The sequence below is a fragment of the Callithrix jacchus genome, chromosome 12, assembly GCF_049354715.1.
Source record: "Callithrix jacchus isolate 240 chromosome 12, calJac240_pri, whole genome shotgun sequence".
NCBI lineage: Eukaryota > Metazoa > Chordata > Mammalia > Primates > Cebidae > Callithrix > Callithrix jacchus.
Window position 1 is genome coordinate 20871256 of NC_133513.1, and position 18768 is coordinate 20890023.

At 45.2% G+C, this 18768-nt stretch overlaps 1 protein-coding gene across 7 annotated transcripts in view; it reads left to right on the plus strand.

Moving 5' to 3' along the window:
* Positions 1–18768, plus strand: part of TMC5 (transmembrane channel like 5) — a 91666-nt gene that overhangs the window by 54350 nt on the left and 18548 nt on the right. For all 7 annotated transcript variants that reach the window (XM_078344806.1, XM_078344805.1, XM_078344808.1 and 4 more), the window contains 7 exons: positions 894–981; positions 1384–1632; positions 7481–7632; positions 9861–10005; positions 12691–12846; positions 14751–14902; positions 17703–17781. In XM_078344806.1, the coding sequence (XP_078200932.1) occupies positions 894–981; positions 1384–1632; positions 7481–7632; positions 9861–10005; positions 12691–12846; positions 14751–14902; positions 17703–17781 (1021 nt within the window). The remainder of the gene's footprint in view (positions 1–893; positions 982–1383; positions 1633–7480; positions 7633–9860; positions 10006–12690; positions 12847–14750; positions 14903–17702; positions 17782–18768) is intronic.

An 18768-nucleotide genomic window follows, 5' to 3' on the forward strand; every position in this document is an offset into this window, starting at 1 on the left:
AGGAAGAAGGAAGAGCAGAGGCACGTTTTACATGGCAGGAGGCAAGACAGCATGTGCAGGGGAACTGCCCTTTATAAAACCATCAGACCATTTATCATCCACTTTATTATTTTTATCGCTTACTATCTTTTGCTTTCAACTAGGATGTCAGCTCCATAAACCACAGAAATTGTGGTCTTGACAGCTGGGATGGTGCCCAACACATCATAGGAACCCAATAATTTTTTTTTTTTTTTTTTAAGAAATGTGGTCTCAGCTGGGCACGGTGGCTCATGCCTGTTATCCCAGTACTTTGGAAGACCGAGGCAGATGGATCACTTGAGGCCAGGAGTTTGAGACCAGACTGGCCAACATGGTGAAACACTGTCTCTACTAAAAAGACAAAAGTTTGCCAGGTGTGGTTGTGTGCACCTGTAATCCCAGCTACTCAGGAGGCTGAGGCAGAGAATCACTTGAAGCTGGGAGGCAGAGGCTACAGTGAGCCGTGATTGTGCCACTGCACTCCACCCTGGGTGATAGAGTGAGACTTCATCTCAAAAAAAAAAAAAATGAGGTCTCATTTTGTTGCCCAGGCTGCTGGACTACAATGGTGTGATCATAGCTCACTGCAGTCTCAAAACTTTTAGGCACAAGTGATCCTCCCCCCATAGCCTCTAGAGTAGCTGGGGCCATATAGCCAGACACCACCACACCCAGCTTTTTGTTTTTTTTTTAAACAAAGACAAGTTCCCACGATGTTGTTCAAGCTGGTCTTGAACTCCTGGCCTCAGTGATCCTGTTGCCTCAGCCTTCCAAAGTGTTGGGATTACAGGCATGAGCCACCATGTAACTATTTTTTGAATGAATGAGTTACAACATTTGTATCTTTCACTTTCTCTTGCTATTCCCTACAGGAAAATAGTTGACAAAGAAAAAAGCAAACAGCCTCATCATATCCTTCAGCTTAATTGCTGTGTTGAGTGTCTGCACTCCATTTCACAGGTAAGTCAGTAAAATGGGCACAGCAAGAGGGTGAAAACAGGAGGGAGGGGAATGAGGATGAAAGGGGACTCAAGGTGAAGACAAACCAAAAATCAGAGCTATTTCATTGCCCGAAGCCATCGAGTTGGTTAAAGTGTGGGAAAACGAGGTGGCGTGGGGAAGAACTAAGAGGTTGCTGAGTTCATTGGCCAACTTGGCCATTGGGAGTGACACCTTCAACAGCAAACCTGGGAAGGTCATAATAGCTCCACCTTAGAGTTGAGGTAACATTTGTAAACATGCCTAGCACATTGCCTGCACTTAATACTCCAGACATGGTGGCCGTTTCTGTTATTATGGCACCTGCTAAGTCAGTATCTGTTGAGTGAACAGCAAGCCACCCGCTTTGAATCCTGGCTCCAGGCTTATCGGAGATCCAAGAGCAGCCTGTCAGAAATTCTCAATTCCATCAGCCTGTGGCAGAAGACGCTGAAAATCATCGGAGGCAAGTTTGGAACCAGCGTTCTCTCCTATTTCAACTTTCTGAGATGGCTTTTGAAATTCAACATTTTCTCATTCATCTTGAACTTCGGCTTCATCATAATCCCTCAGTTTACCATGGCCGAAAAGAACACCCTCCAGTTCACTGGGTTGGAGTTTTTCACTGGGGTGGTAAGTTCTCCATTTTCCCTAACTCAAGTGCACCAACCACCTTGGAAACCCAGGGACGTGCCTTGCCAGTCAACCACTCACACCTCTCATTTTGCCTGGGGGTCAATGATGGGGAAAGGGGATGTTTAAAATGTTTTCTGACTGGGAGACTGGATGGTGACACATGCCTGTAATTCTAGCACATTGGGAGGCCAAAGCAGGTGAATGAGCTCAGGAGTTGGAGACCAGCCTGGGCAACATGGCAAAACTCCATCTCTACAAAAATACAAAAATTAGCAGGGCATAGTGGTGCATACCTGTCATTCTGGCTACCTGGGAGGCTAAAGTGGGAGGATTGCTTGAGCCCAGGAGATGGAGGTTGCAGTGAGGCAAGACTGCCCCACTGCACTCCAGCCTGGGCAACAGAGAGAGGCAATCAATCAATCAATAAAATGTCTTCCTGCAAAGTAACACACATACATCATAGTGGAATTTCTGTCTACAGAGGCAACCACCTTGCACTGGTTTTTTTTTTATCCACTCTTTCTTTGCAAGCATATGGACACTTCTGTGCATGTACAGAGGCATCCTTTTCTTCTCTTACAAAAGATGAGTATCTGTTGTATGTTATTTACAACTTGCTTTTTTCTTTTTTTTTTTTTTTGCTTAGGATACGCGGTGGGCATCTTGCGTTGGTGTTTATAGAACTATGTTTTCTTTCTTTTTTGTTTTTATTGCTATAAAATACAATGTTCCTTTTGAAAAAGTCCTACTATAAAAGAGGACTAAGAGAAAGTTCATTTTATATTTTTCTTTGTCCAACTCCCCATTTGAGATATATCTTTGTAGACTGTTTTTTCTTCCTGTACTAACTGTACATACTTGATTTAAAAAATAAACAAATGACAGACACATAGATTACTATGCTTTTAAAAATAAAAAGAGGATAGGATTGCACCACAAACCTTGTCTTTCTCTCTCTCTCTCTCTCTCTCTCTCTCTCTCTCTCTCTCTCTCTCTCTCTCTCTCTCTCTCCTTCCTTCCTCCCTCTCTCTTCCTTTCTCCCTTTCTCTCTTTTTTTCCAGTTTCAGTAGGTATTTTATTTTCATCAGAATGTTAATATACTATTATAAATTAGTGCATTATGAACCATCAGCTTAATGCCCTTCACCTTTTTAATTATATTCCTTCATGGAGCAGAAAAGAAAGTAAATGTTACTATGCAGATTTTTTAAGAATTCATGTCCTTGGTGAAAATGAGAGGGGGAGAGAGAACACAGAACAAACTTGCTTTTTAATTATATTGGAAACACGTTGCAACTGTAAAATGTTGAAAATTAAGCTAAGCCCAGATGATTTCAAGTAAGAGCCACAATCTGAAATGTAAAGGATGTTAACTTCGCTGTGTAGGTTAATATGTGTGAAGAACAACTGAAACAAACTTCCAATACGAACTTAATCTCATTCTTTTTTTCATTTACACTTTCAAATGGACTCATCTAGCTTTGCTAATTTTTCTATCTACATGTCAAGAGCCTTAGTAGAAAGTTAATGGTCATGATAGTTTCCTGATCTTATTTACTCCCCTGGTCCTCATTACTTTGAAAAGCTAGTTTTTCTGTATATGAATTTTTTTTTTTTTTTTTTACTTCTCACTTTAAGGGATTCATTTCATATCAGTTACATCTCTAGTTGTAACTATTTCCTTTTGCCTTTGTGAGTGGAATGTAAATGATCTGCTTGATGCTAAGTGGAGGAATAAATTGGCACCTAGCATAGTGCCTTGCACAGAGTAGGCACTGATGGTTTGCTCAATTACTGAACAAGTCTCTTTAATCTGATCTTGAGAATATTCTAGTCTTTTGCATATTTCTTAAATTATCCTTTTAGTTGCTAAAATCACGATGCAGAGTTTAATTAGCCAACACACAGAGCCCTGATAGATTTTCCATGGTATGCAATCACAATACACTGTGTGCTTGTTAGATATTTATGAGTCAGTCTGATAAGAATTTACTGTTGATTCACAGTAATGACAGCATTTATGTAATCTTTACTATTTGACTTCACTATCTTTATTCCCGAAAGTTTCCTGGTAAAATATTCAAAGATAAATATATTGTAATGTTTATTTAAAAATTGACATTTCCTTTTAAAATATGGGACTAATGTAGGTTTTTTTCCTTCTCCTTTGAGCAATCATCCCAATAAAACAGATAACAAGAAATAGAAATTCAATGGAACTAAATGACATCTGTAAGTCAAATCACATCTTTGAGTAAAATCTGCAAAATGTAGCAGTAAAAATTAAAACTAAGCATAGGAAGATTCCATGAAAAGGTACCCATGGCTGCATGTCTCAGAGAAAGGCTTCAGTACACTTCTCTAAAGTGAGTGGCATATACTTGTTACCAAAATGAATAACCTTTCATTTGAGTAAATGAAAATAGTATTCTCTCTCTCTCTCTCTCTCTCTCTCTCACACACACACACACACACACACACACACACACACGTACACAAACTTGAAGAAAGCAGACTGTTTCTGAGGCAACCTAGAGAGAAGAGATCGATTAATGGAAGGTTCTTTACAGTACCAATCTCAATTTCCTAGGATAAATAAAAGCAAAGAGATTTTTTAAAACAATTATTTTGTTTTGTAAGGAGAATTACTGTTATTATGAAACAGGGATTGGCAAACTTTTTCTGTAGAGAATCAGATAGTGAATATTTTATGTTTTGTGGACCACAGAGTCTTTATAGCAGGCTACTTCTGTTCCTCCTCTTCTTTCTTCTTCCTGGTTTTCATCTTCATCTTCTTTTTCTTCCCTCCTTCTCCCCTCCTGTGTCCCCTTTCCTCTCCCACCTACTTCTTCTTCCTCTTCTTCTTTCCTCCTCCTCCCACCTCTTCCTCCTTTTACCTCTCCATTTCCTCCTCCTCCTTTTTCTTCTATTTCTCCTTGTTTTCCTTCTCTTGCTCCTCTTCCTTCTTCTGCTTCCCCTCTTTCCTTTTCTCTATTCTTAGTTCATAGGTGCAAATGCTTCACCATGGCAGAGTAGGACAAGGTGCTGTTTGTGCCCACTGTGTGATCTTTAGGCAAGAAAATGAACTTCTCTGAGCCTCTGCATCCTCATTTGCTTTCTGCAGCAGCCTCAATTATTGCCTACTCAGAAGAAAGAATTTGACTGAGGAGCATAAGGCAAAAGGAAAGACCAAGGCAAGCTTTAGAGCAATAATGAGAGGAAGGAAAGAACGTTTAGAAGAGGACCAAGCAGGCAACTTGAGAGAACAAGCATGCCTCTTTCTTTCTCTTTCTTCCTTCTTTCCTTCCTTTCTCCCTTTCTTTCTCTCTTTCTTTTTCCTTCCTTCCTTCCTTCCTTCCTTCCTTCCTTCCTTCCTTCCTTCCTTCCTTCCTCTCTTTCTTCTCTCTTTCTTTTTTCTTTTATTTTTGAGACGGAGTTTCGCTCTTGTTACCCAGGCTGGAGTGCAATGCCGCAATCTCGGCTCACTGCAACCTCCACCTCCTGGGTTCGGGCAGTTCTCCTGCCTCAGCCTCCTGAGTAGCTGGGATTACAGGCACGCACCACCATGCCCAGCTAATTTTTTGTATTTTTAGTAGAGATGGGATTTCATCATGTTGACCAGGATGGTCTCGATCTCTTGACCTCATGATCCACCCACCTCAGCCTCCCAAAGTGCTGGGATTACAGCTATGAGCCACCGTGCCCCACCCTCTCTTTCTTTTTTCTCACTCTGTCACCCAGGCTAGAGTGCAGTTCTGTAGTCACAGCTCACTACAGCCTCAACCTCCCAGGCTCAAGTGATCTTCCCGCCTGTGTCTCCCCATTAGCTGGGACTACAGGCCCACATCACCATGCGTGGCTAATTTAAAAAATATATATTTTTTTGTAGAGATGGGTTTTCACTATGTAGCCCAGGCTAGTCTCAAACTCCTGGCCTCAAATGCTCTTCCAGCCTCAGCCTCCCAAAGTACTGGGATTACAGGCATAAGCCACCATGCCTGGCTCAGCATGTGTATTTTGTATATTTGTATACAGGAAACATTTTATTATAAAAATTTCAAACATACAAAAAATACAGAGTTGTATAATCTACATATACCCACTGTGTAGAGTTTAAATTGCCGTATTTGCTTTTTTTCATTATTTTTGGAAGCATTTTAAAGTAAACTACAGATGTCAAGATATTTTTACCCTGAAATTTTTCGACAGTCATCTCTGAAAAATAAGGACACCTCTCTGCAGTCACAATATCATGATCACACCTAAGAAAATTAAAAATTAACATCATCTAAAATCCAGACATATTCTAATTGTCCCAATTTTCCCCAAAATGTCCTTTTTTTTTTTTAAATTAATACTGGATCTCCCTCTGTCACACGGGCTGGAGTGCAGTCATGCGATTTTGGTTCATTGCAACCCTCAACTCCCAGGCTCAAGCGATCCTCCCACCTCAGCTTCCAGACCAGCTGGGACTACAGGCACGTGCCACCAGCATTCTAGCGAATTTTTGTATTTTTTGTGGAGACAGGGTTTCACCATGTTTCCCAGGCTGGTCTCTAACTACTGGGCTCAAGCGATCTGCCTGCCTTGGCCTCCCAAAGTGCTTGGATGTGCTGGGATTACAGGTGTGAGCCACTGCTCCCAACCCACAATGTTGTATGTATGTATGTATTTGAGAGAGAGTTTTCTCTGTCACTCAAGCTATAGTGCAGTGGTGCAATCCTGGCTCACGGAAATCTCCGCCTCCAAGGTTAAAGCAATTCTCATGCCTCAGCCTTCAGAGTAGCTGGGATTACAGGCATGTGCCACCACATCTGGCTAATTTTTTTTGTATTTTTAGGAGAAGCAGGGTTTCAGTATATTGGCCAGGCTGGTTTTGAACTGGCCTCAAGCAATCCATCCACCTTGACCTCCAAAGTGTTGGGATTACAGGGGTGAGCCACCATGCATGGACCCCAAAATGTCTTTCATAACTTGCTTATTCAGACCAGAATTCAGTCAACAACCAGATTTCACATTCCATGGATTTTTTCTCCCTTAAATCTCTATTAATCTAAATAATATCCCCAGCCCAGCCCCTTTTTTCTTGACATTGTCTTATTGCAGAAATTAAGCCAACTGCTGGAATTGTCTGGTTATTTTCTAGTGATCTCTAGAATTTGTTTCTCTGGCTTCTTATTTCCTGTGCACTGAAATGTAGATCTAAAGGCTTGATTTGTTTCCCATTAAGCATTCGTTTGTTTTGAGATGGAGTCTTGCTCTGTTGCCCAGGCTGGAGTGCAGTGGCATGATCTCGGCTCACTGTAATCCCCGCCTCCCAGGTTCAAGTAATTTCCCTGCCTCAGCCTCCCAAGTAGCTACAGGCATGCGCCACCATGCCTGGCTAATTTTTTGTATTTTAGTAGAGACAGGGTTTCACCACGTTGGCCGGGATGTCTCGATTTCCTGACCTCAGGATCTGCCTGCCTCAGCCTCCCAAAGTGCTGAGATTACAGGCATGAGCCACCACCCCTAGCCAAGCATGGTTATCCATAATACTGGTGACAGAGGCACACAATACTGGTGACACGACAGGCCTAGCTGTCTTGTTCTTGCTGATGTTTCGCTTGGTCACTGGGTCCAGGTGGTAACAGCTCAATGTCTCCATTATAAACTTATGTTGGATTTCTTTTCAAGTCTGAGAACCCAGTGACACAATGTCCAAATTTTGTTTCCCTTTCCTGGAAAACAAAATGTCTAAACCGACTGGCCCAAGCTTCTTGTATTCAGAAGAGGTCAACTCTGACAACCATAGTCATTTACCTTTTTTTTCAGGAGATCCACAAAGGTTTATTGTCCCTTTCAGGGTTATTTTAGGGACACAGTCATGTACTATGGCTTTTACACCAATTCCACCATCCAGCACGGGAACAGCGGGGCATCCTACAACATGCAGTTGGCCTACATCTTCACTATCGGAGCGTGCTTGACCACCTGCTTCTTCAGTTTGCTGTTCAGGTATGGAAGCGTCTGCATTTCCTGATTCTGAAGGTCATGTTAGACTTAGGCAAAAATGCAAGAAATTCAAAAATTACCCAGGTAACAGTTTCAACTTTTTTTTGAGACAGTCTCGCTCTGTCACCCAGGCTGGAGTACAATGGCGCAATCTTGGCTCACTGCAACTTCTGCCTCCTGGGTTCAAGCGATTCTCTCTCCTCAGCCTCCCAAATAGTTGGGATTACAGGTGTACACCACCATGCCCAGCTAATTTTTGTAATTTTTTGTAGAGACAGGGTTTTACCATGTTGGCCAGGCTGGTCTCAAACTCCTGATGTCAGGTGATCCACCCGCTTCAGCCTCCCAAAGTGCTGGGATTACAGGCGTGAGCCACTGCACCCGGACTGCAGTTTTGACTTTGTATTGCTGTCCTATCATTCCTTGTCCTGCACTATAAAATAAGAGCTTGGACAGAAGAAAAGAGGATTTTCTGTGCTTTTAAAGAAATTGGTCAGCCTGATAATAAGGATGCAATTATCCTAGCAATGATATGGACAGAAGAACATAATAGGTAACTATCAGAGAGGAGGTACAGATGGAAAACACACATGTGAAAAATGTGTAGGCTGGCCATGGTGGCTCACGCCTGTAGTCTTAGCACTTTGGGAGGCCGGGGTGGGCATATCACTTGAGTCTAGGAGTTCAAGACTGGCCTGGGCAACATGGCGAAATCCCATCTCTACTAAAAATACAAAAAATTAGTCTGGCTTGATGGCATACACCTGTAGTCACAGCTACTTGGGAGACTGAGGTGGGAGAATCACCTGAGACCATTATTAGGTCAAGGTTGCAGTGAGCCGAGATTCTTAAGTTGCTGTTGCTGAGTAGTGGCAAATTTCAGAACAGCAGTGACCGTTTTATGCAGCATGTGTGTGTGTGCGCTGAGGGCTTCCTGGGACTGAGCTATCCCATGGCAATAACAGTGCCTTCCTCAGGTGCTTGATGCTCTGAGCACCGCATGGACTCTTCAGAAAGCTGAATCATCTGCCCCCACCCCAGAGATGTCTACATCCTAATCTCCCGAACTGGTGGATATGTAACTTCACATAACAAAAGGGACTTTGAAGATGTGATTGAGGATTTTTAAATGGGGAGATTTTATCCTGGATTATCCGGGTGGACCCAATGGAATCACAAGGGTCTTTATAAGAGGGAGGCAGGAGGTCAGAGAGAAGCGGGGGGGATGGGAAGATGCTACCCTGCTGGCTTTGAAGATGGAGATGACCACAAGCCAAGGGAAGAGGACAGCATCTAGAAGCTAGAAAAGACAAGGAAACGGATTCTGCCCTAGAGCTTCCAGAAGGAACACAGCCTGCCAACACCTTCATTTTCGCCCTGTGAGACTCATTTTCTGATTAGCTGGGCATGGTGGCATGTGCCTGTAGTTCCAGCTACTTTGGAGGCTGTGGCGGGAGGACCACTTGAGCCCAGGAGGTCAAGGCTGCAGTGAGCTATGACTGCACCACTGCACTCCAGCCTGGCCCACACAGCCAGGAAGACCTCGTCTCTAAACAAACAATAATGAAAAACATTTGCTGACTTCTGATCTCTAAAAGGGTAAGAGAACAAATGTGTGTGGTTTTCAGCCGCTAAGTTGGTTGCCAGTTGTTACAGCGGCAACAGGGAACTGGGTGGATCACCTGAGGTCAGGAGTTTGAGACTCACCTGGCCAACGTGGTGAAACCCTGCCTCTATTAAAAATATAAAAATTAGCTGGGTGTGGTGATGGGCACCTATAATCCCAGTTACTTGGGAGACTGAGGCAGGAGAAGCGCTTGAACCCAGGAGGTGGAGGTTGCAGCAAGCCAAGATCACGCCATGGCACTCCAGCCTGGGAGATAAAAGCAAAACTCTGTCTCAAAAAAATAAAACAAAAATCCAACTCTGTGAGGTGAGTACTATTTGTTATTCCTTCTCTACAAATGTGGAAACTGAAGCTCAGAATCAGAACAATTCACAGGACAAAGATCCCTCCGTGGACACATCCAGAGCGCCACGCCAGGCCTGTGCCGTCCCAAAGCCAGTGCTGGTTTAACAGCTGTGCTGTGACCACACTGCTCCAGGCCAACAGCCTGGGGCTAAGTCTTCACGCTGCCTTTCCCATCAGTAAGAGGGCTGTCTGTTGAAGCCCTGCATTCCCAGTGACTGCCGTAATAACCTTGGGACATTTTGGTTTCTGCCTTCTTTAGCATGGCCAGGTATTTCCGGAACAACTTCATTAACCCCCACATTTACTCCGGAGGGATCACTAAGCTGATCTTTTGCTGGGACTTCACTGTCACTCATGAAAAGGCCGTGAAGCTAAAACAGAAGAACCTTAGCACCGAGATAAGGGTAAGGCAAGCTCACTTTACTCATTTGCTGTCGGCAGGTCTCCCCTTCTCCAGTATGCCAGTAACTTTTCCTAAAGTAATAATGAACTACTGTTTTATTGCCCATGAGACTGGCAAAAAAAAAAAAAAGATTAAAATATTCATAATGCCAAGAGCTGGGTAGAGTGTAGAGAAATGAGCAATTTTCCCATGACAAAAAAACAAACAAAAAACATTTTCTGACTTCTGATCTCTAGAAGAGTAAGAGAACAGATTTGTGTTGTTTTCAGCTGCTAAGTTGGTGGTCATTTGCTACAGCAGCAACAGGGAACTGGGTGGATCACCTGAAGTCAGGGGTTCGAGACCAGCCTAGCCAATAGAGTGAAACCCTGCCTCTACTAAAAATACAAAAATTAGCTGGGTGTAGCAATGGGTGCCTGTAATCCCAGTAACTTAGGAGACAGAAACAGGAGGATTACTTGAACCCAGGAGGTGGAGGTTGCAGTGAGCCGAGATCACACCACTGCACTCCACTATAATCTTATTGGAGGTCAGTTTAGCGATTTATATCACTGTTAAATGTACTTTGCCCAGACTAGAGTGCAATGGCTCAATTATAGTTTACTGCAAGCCTCGAACTCCTGGGTTCAAGTGATCCTCCTTTCTTAGCCCCTCAAGTAGCTGGGATTACAGGCATGAGCCATCACACCTGGCTAATTTTTTTATTTTTATTTCTTGTGAAGACAAAGTCTCCTTATGTTGCCCAGACTGGTCCCGAACTCCTGGGCTCAAGTGATCCTCCTATCCTGGCTTCCCAAAGTGCTGAGATTACAGGTGTGAGCCACTGCACCTGGCCAATGTACCTGTTTCTTGACCTCACAGTTCCAAGTTTAAATTTGTCTCTAGGCCAGGCACTTTTCTTTGGGTGGCTCATGCCTGTGTAATCCCAGCACTTTGAGACGCTGAAGCCAGTGGATCGCTTCAGCTCAAAAGTTCAACACTAACTTGGAAAACACAGTGAGAACTTGTCTCGAAAGAAAGAAAGAGAGAAAGAAGGAAGGAAGGAAAAGAAAGAAAAGGAAGGAAGGAAAATAAAAGAATGGAAAGAAGGAAGGAAGGGAAGGGAGGAAGGAAGAGGAGGAGGGAGGGGAGGGGAGAAATTTGCTCGCAGGCAATGGTTTTCTTTTTTTTTTTTTTTAATGGAATCTCACTCTGTCACCCAGGCTGGAGTGCAGTGGCCTGATCTCAGCTCACTGCAACCTCTGCCTCCCGGGTTCAGGCAATTTTCCTGCCTCAGCCTCCCAAGTAGCTGAGGTTACAGGCACCTGCCACCACACCTGGCTAATTTTTTGATTTTTTAAAGTAGAGATGATGTTTCACTATGTTGGCCAGGCTGCTCTCAAACTCCTAACCTCAAGTGATCTATCTGCCCACCTCAGCCTCCCAAGTACTGGGATTACATTTGTGAGCCAGCCAGGGCAATGATTTTCAGCCCAGAGAAATCTCGCCCCTCTGGGGTACATCTGACAACTTCTGGAGACTTTTTGGCTTGGGAAATGGGTACTCTTGGTATCTAGTGGGTAGAGGCCAGCGATGCTGCTAAACCATGCATAGGACAGAGAAGTCTGCAGCCCGCAGTGTCAGTAGTGCAGAGGTTGGGAAACCACGGTCTATAGACACAAACTTGTTAGGAAGAAAGAGCAAGTGATTTTGTAAATAAAGGGGCTTAAAAATTTTTTTTAATTATTTTTGAGACAAGGTCTTGCTTCGTCACCCAGGCTGGAGTGCAGTGGTGCAGTCATAACTCTGTACCCTTGACCTCCTGGGATCAACGTATCCTCCCATCTTAGCCTCCTGAGTAGCTGGGACCATGGGTACACACCACCATGCCCAACTAATTTTTACATCTTTTGTAGAGAGTCTCACTGTGTTGCTCAGGCTGGTCTTGAATCCCTGGGCTCAAGCGATCCTCTCACCTTGGCCTCCCTGATGTGCTGGGATTTCAGGTGCCAGCCACCAAACCCAGCCAAATGAAGGGGCCCTTGACAAGAGGGGTTGCAGATGTGTGTCTCCCTCAGTGTGGATGCCCAACCTTATGCTTCAAGAAAGAGTTTTGTGACCTCAGTGTGCTTTTCTGAAGAACATGGTCCCAATCTATTAACTCCATCTGTTTCTCTAAGAAGGAAGCAGTGTTTGGGGATTCTTGGCCCATTTCAGAGTCCACCATGGGTCTCCCATAATCCATGTTCATTATGAATGTTCCCCCTCTCTCTCACCTGTGGATTTGGGCTGGATTTATGTCTCTGGGTATGACAAGAGTTCCCTGGGGATCTTGGCTAGCAGTGGAGAGGGATCTCTGAATAAACTTGACTTTTATTTATTTGTTTGTTTGTTTATTGCTTGAGACAGAGTCTCACTGTCGCCCAGGTTGGTGTGCAGTGGTGCGATTTCTGCTCACTGCAATCTCCACTTCCCAGGTTCAAGCAAGTCTCCTGCCTCAGCTGGCTGAGAGCTGGGATGGCAGGCATGCACCACCACACCCGGCTGATTTTTGTATTTTTAGTAGAGATGGGGTTTCACCATGTTGGCCAGGCTGGTCTCAAACTCCTAACCTCAAGCGATCCACCCGTTTTAGCCTCCCAAAGTGCTGGGATTAAAGGTGTGAGCCACCGCGTCCAGCCGTAAACTTGCTTTGTTATGTTTCTAGGAGAACCTGTCAGAGCTCCGTCAGGAGAAGGCCAAGTTGACATTCAATCAGCAGCTGACCCGCTTCTCTGCCTACGTGGTGTCCTGGGTTGTCTCTACAGGAGTGGCCATCGCCTGCTGTGTAGCCGTTTATTACCTGGCTGAGTACAACTTAGAGGTAACCAACACCAGAGCTCAGGGCAGAGAGAACCAGGTGAAGGGATGAAATGCTGGAAGGGAAGGGTGGCGTGAAGCCCATGGTTCAACCTAGGATCTATGGCCAGCAGCATCAGCCCCAGCAGGGAACTTGTCAGAAATACTGGGGTGAGGCACAGTGGCTCACACCTGTAATCCCAACACTCTGGGAGGCTGAGATGGGAGGATCACCTGAACCCAGGAGTTCGAGACCAGCCTGGGCAACATGGAGACTCCATCTCTACAAAAATTTTAAAACCTAGCCTGGCATTGTGGCGTGCACCTGCAGTCCTGGCTACAGTGGTAGTCATTCACTGGTGACTACAGTTTCATGTGAATGGTAGCTCAGCCCAACTGTGTCGTTTCATAGCCCTGGGGCCAGACCTTGCCTTGTCTGATCTCAGTTAATTCTTGCAACATCTCTGTGGATTATGTGATCATCTCTCCATTGTACAGATAGAAAAAAGGGGCTCCGAGAAGCTAAGGCTCTGGCCCCAGACCTTGCAGCTTATGTGTGGGGAGGGAACCGCATTGGAACCCAGGTTACCCTGGCTCCCTGGCTCCAAAGATACAATTGGTGCTTTTGAACCATCCATAGGTAGACGGAAATAGGGTGAGGCCATTCAGGGAAGAGGTGGGAAGGTGAGACATCAGATAAATCCATTGGAATCCCTGACTCCAGGACCCATGGAAGGACGCCTGGCAGAGGTGCAGCCCCGGCTCCACTCCCAGTGGAATGCCAGAGTGCTGCCGCCTCCTGGAGGCCCAGTGCCTCTCCCAGCATCACACAGAAGTGCAGCATGGGGCCAGGTGCAGTGGCTCAAGCCTGTAATGCCAGCACTTTGGGAGGCCGAGGTAGGCAGATCACTTGAGATCAGGAGTTCGAGACAAGCCTGACCAACATGGCGAAATCCCATCTCTACTAAAAATATAAAATTAGTTGGCTGTGGTGGTGCACACCTGTAATCCCAGCTACTCAGGAGGCTGAGTCAGGAGAATCACTTGAACCTGGGAGGCAGAGGTTGCAGTGAACAGAGATTGCACCACTGCACTGCAGCCTGGGCAACAGAGTGAGACTGTGGCTCAAAAAAAAAAAAAAAGGTGCAGTACAGGTGAGCAGAGGCACCCCAACCCCTTAATTCAGAACTCAGAGGCAGGTGAAACCTGGTGAAAGTGAAAGGCGGCACAGGAGAGGGAAAGAGAAATTTCATGGTGATTGATACCCTTGTAGCTTCAGAAGATTCAGCTTATGCTTAACAGGAGGAGCACATCCTCGTTGCCCCGGCATCTTGTAAAAGAGGGAAAGCCACAGAATGACTGTTCGAGCTCAGGCTCCTGAGTCAGACGCACCTAGGCTCCAATCTGCCACTCCCTTGCTGGGTGACCCTGGGCAAGTGTCTTCCCTCCCTGAGCCTTGGTTTGTTTGGCACCGGGTACACAAATTGATGGTAGCTTAATAAATAGTTAACCTGGCCTGGTGCGGTGGAATTCCAGCACCTTGGGAGGCCAAGGTGGATGGATCACCTGAAGTCAGGAGTTCGAAACCAGCCAGCCAACATGGGGAAACCCTGTCTCTACTAAAAATAAAAAAAATTAGCCAGGTGTGGTGGTGGGCGCCTGTAGTCCCAGCTACTCAGGAGGCTGAGGGAGGAGAATCGTTTGAACCTAGGAGGCGGAGTTGCAGTGAACTGAGATCATGCCACTGCACTCCAGCCTGGGCAACAGAGCAAGACTCCATCTCAAAAATATATTTTTTTAAATAATAAATAAATATTTAACACCAGAGGAGCTACTTCTGGGGTTTTCTGTCACGGGAGACTTCTGAGTTAGGCAGAAAGGGGTACAGTGTACAAGCCAGCTCTCCATTCTCTTTTCCATACCTTGCAGTTCCTGAAGACACACAAGAACCCCGGGGCGGTGTTGTTACTGCCTTTCGTTGTGTCCTGCATTAATCTGGCCGTGCCACGTATCTACTCCATGTTCAGGCTCGTGGAGAGGTACGAGATGCCGCGGCACAAAGTCTACGTTCTCCTGATCCGGTAGGTCATCTGTCGCACCCAGCACCAGCCTCCATTTCCATGAAGAGAAATGGGATGGGTGCTAGAAAGGATTATGCTTTAGTGTTAATGTTTTGTTCTCCAGAAAGACAGAATTTCAAAAATAAAGTGTGGCTGGGCATGGTGGCTCATGCCAGTAATCCCAGCACTTTGGGAGGCTGAGGTGTGAGGATCACTTGAGACCAGGAGTTTGAAAACAGCCTGGGCAACATAGCCAGATGCTGCCTCTACAGAAAATCAGCAGGATACAGTGGCATGCACCTGTTAGTGCCAGCTATGAGGCTGAGGTGAGAGGATCACTTGATCCTAGGAGTTTGAGGTTACCTATGATGGCACCAGGGCACTCCAGCCTGTGTGACAGAGCAAGACCCTGTCTTAAACAACAAAAAAAGAATGAAGTGTGTTTGTGTGGCGTGGGCTTTTGCTCAAAGTCATGGCTTGATTGCTTTCTTGATTGCTACCACTGGGGGATTGATTTAGTTCTCAAGTATGGGATGTACATATGAGCAGGCAGTGCACTGCACAAAGGCTCCTGAGTGAGAGGGGGACTGAAATCATCCAGTGTTTTCCTTAGTCAAGCTGTGAGTCCTGGTACCCATGGCCTCAGGAGGGAGAAAGAGGTGCGTATTTGTAATTCCACCACCCAAACAAAGGTGGGAGGAGTGCTTTGGGCAACTCAGTAGCACCCACAGGATGCCTTTTTGTGATTCCCACAAAGGCATCATATGTGCTAGAAGTGATCCCGGAGTTTTGATAAACAAAGCCTGAAATTTTGTCCTTCTTTCCCGACTCTTTCCTGGTTATGGTGGGGTTATAAGTACAGGGCTATAGGCCAGGCACTGTGGCTCACACCTGTAATCCCAGCATTTTGGGAGGCCACGGTGGGTGGATCACCTGAGGTCAGGAGTTCGAGACCAGTCTGGCCGACATGGTGAAACCCTGTCTCTACTAAAAATATAAAAATTAGCTGGGTGTGGTCATGTACATATGTAATCCCAACTATTTGGGAGGCTGAAGCAGGAGAATCACTTGAACCCAGGAGGTGGTGTTTGCAGTGAGCCAAGACCCAGCCACTGCACTCCAGCCTGGGCAACAGAGCGGGACTCCATCCCAAAAAAAAGAAAAAGAAAAAAAAAAAGTATAGGTCTGTACAACGCAGACTGAGTTTCTTTGCTGGTCAGTTCCAGAGCCCTTGCCTTACTGTGGTCTGTGAGATCTGGCTCCTGGCCAGCACTCCAGCCTCATTTTTTCCCCCTGTCCTTCCTGCTCACCGCCTGTCACTGTCACTGACCTCCTAACTGTTCACAAACATGCCAAACTATTTTCCCACCTCTGGATCTTTGCATGGGCCTGAAATATTCTTCCCACACACACCACAAGGCTTGCTTACTGACTGCATTTTGCGTTCTTCAAACATCACCCACATGTTCCACTCTTCCTTGCACACTTCATTAAAAATAACAGCTCCCTCCCACCCTTTCTCTTCTACCATATAATTTTTTTTTACCACTTCCTAACATATTTGTGTTTATTTATATTCCTCCGCCACAGTTTATGGGGAAATCTTTGCCTTGTTCACAGTGCCCGAGATATCATAGGTGCTCAAGAATGATTGATGAATGAATGAGCAAATCGGTCAGTCAATTATATCCAATTGATATTATGAAAATTCCAGCCAGGTGCAGTGGCTCATGCCTGTAATCCTAGCACTTTGGGAGGCCAAAGTGGGAGGATTGCTTGAGCCCAGGAGTTCAAGACCAGCCGGGGCAACATGGTGAGACTCCATCTCTACAAAAAATTTAAAAATTAGTCGGGCATAGTGTATTGCGCCTGTAGTCCCAGCTACTCAAGTGGCTGAGGTAGGAGAAGTGCTTGAGCCCAGGAGGTCGAGGCTGCAGTGAGCCATGGCCACACCAGTGTACTCCAGTCTGGATAACAAAATGAGATCCTGTCTCAAAAAAGAGGAAGGAGGGGAGGACAGGAGGACAGGAGGATGGGAGGAAGGGAGGGAGGGAGGGAAAGAAAGAGAAAGAGAAAGAAAGTAGTTCTGACTATATTCCTATACCCTCATTATTCCCCATATCCCACCCACTGATCCATGATGCCACTTTTTAAAATATGTATAGAAGGGAAAATTCAGGTCACACTCTCACCCCATAACCTTGCATATTGAGTATGATGGACATAAAATACTATCTACCAGATGATGGAGTTGTAAAGACTGAGGGGGATGATTCAGTAAAGAGCTTGGCAGTGTATGTTGGGTCAGCACCCAATAAACATTTTGTACATTTACTATTACTATAATAGGAAGTGAAATTAAATCATTTGAGAGTTCAACAAAAGAGAATGTATCATTCAGAATAAATTAGGTTATACTGCAGTAACAAACAACCCCCCAAATCTCAGGGGCTTGGAACACAAAGGTTTATTTTTTGCTCATGTTACATACACAGTGTGGATTGTCAAAAGGGGCCTTCCCATGTTAGTCACTGAGGGATCCAGGCTGAGAGAGCAGCAGCCATCTTGAATGTCACTGGTCACCATTCCAAAGAGAAGATGGGGAGTTCTGGAGGGTCTCACAGATGCATTAAGTGCTCCAGCTTAGAAGTGACACACATAGCTTCTGCTCACAATTCATTCACTGGAACTAGCCATGTGCCCCCCTCCAACCATAGGGGCCAGGCATTTCTACCTTACCATGTGCCCAAAAGGAACTATTGGCAGACAGCATGAAAGACTATCATTGAAGGTGATCATAAATGTTGTTTCTTCTGTTTAGAAACATCTTTTTGAAAATATCAATCATTGGCATTCTTTGTTACTATTGGCTCAACACTGTGGCCCTGTCTGGTGAAGAGGTAAGATTATGTGCTTCTCTGCCTTAAGTTTGGTTTCTTAGCATTTGACCAACAGGGAGGACATGGGTTTCTCAAGAGCCATCACACTTGGCATTTGGTATTAATTCCTTGTGGGAAGAGAATGGAAACTAATCTGGGAAGCAACATAAGGCAAAGTGGGTCTCAACAAAAAAGCTCAGGTTCTGAAGGCAGGAGGATCTGATTTGAAGGCCAGCTGTGCTGTGTCATCTGCTGAATCGCTTAATCTCTTTCAGCCTTAGTTTTCTCATCTGTAAAATTGGGATTAAGCAATATCATATGTGGTATGAGTACAGTGCCCAGCATATGCAATGGATGGTAGTAATTTTAGTGCTAGTCTGTTTTTTTTTTGAGACGGAATTTCGCTCTTGTTACCCAGGCTGGAGTGCAATGACGCGATCTCGGCTCACCACAACCTCCACCTCTTGGGTTCAGGCAATTCTCCTGCCTCAGCCTCCCGAGCAGCTGGAATTACAGGCACACGCCACCATGCCCAGCTAATTTTTTGTATTTTTAGTATATCTGGGGTTTCATCATGTTGACCAGGATGGTCTCGATCTCTTGACCTCGTGATCCATCGCCTCAGCTTCCCAAAGTGCTGGGATTACAGGCTTGAGCCACCGCACCTGGCTGCTAGTCTGTTTTAATAGCCTTGGGGTTGAACAAAATCCTTTTTGATCCTTGATGTTCTGTTTTTCCTGTAACCTAGATACCCTGGGCTTTACCGATCTATAAGCTCATAAATACTGGAAGTAACAATTCTTTCCTAATGCTGACTGTTCCTGGCCCTCCTTCAATGGTTTTTAGTCTTCCCTAACTTCAGAGAATGGGTGCCTGATGCCCTCATTCTGAGGATGGTGTCCTATGTGGATTCAGGAACAAACCAACCTCTCTGGCCTTCTCATTGGATGCCTCTGCCCCAGCTATTGCATCCCCCATGAGAATGTGCCTTCACATCACGCAATAATC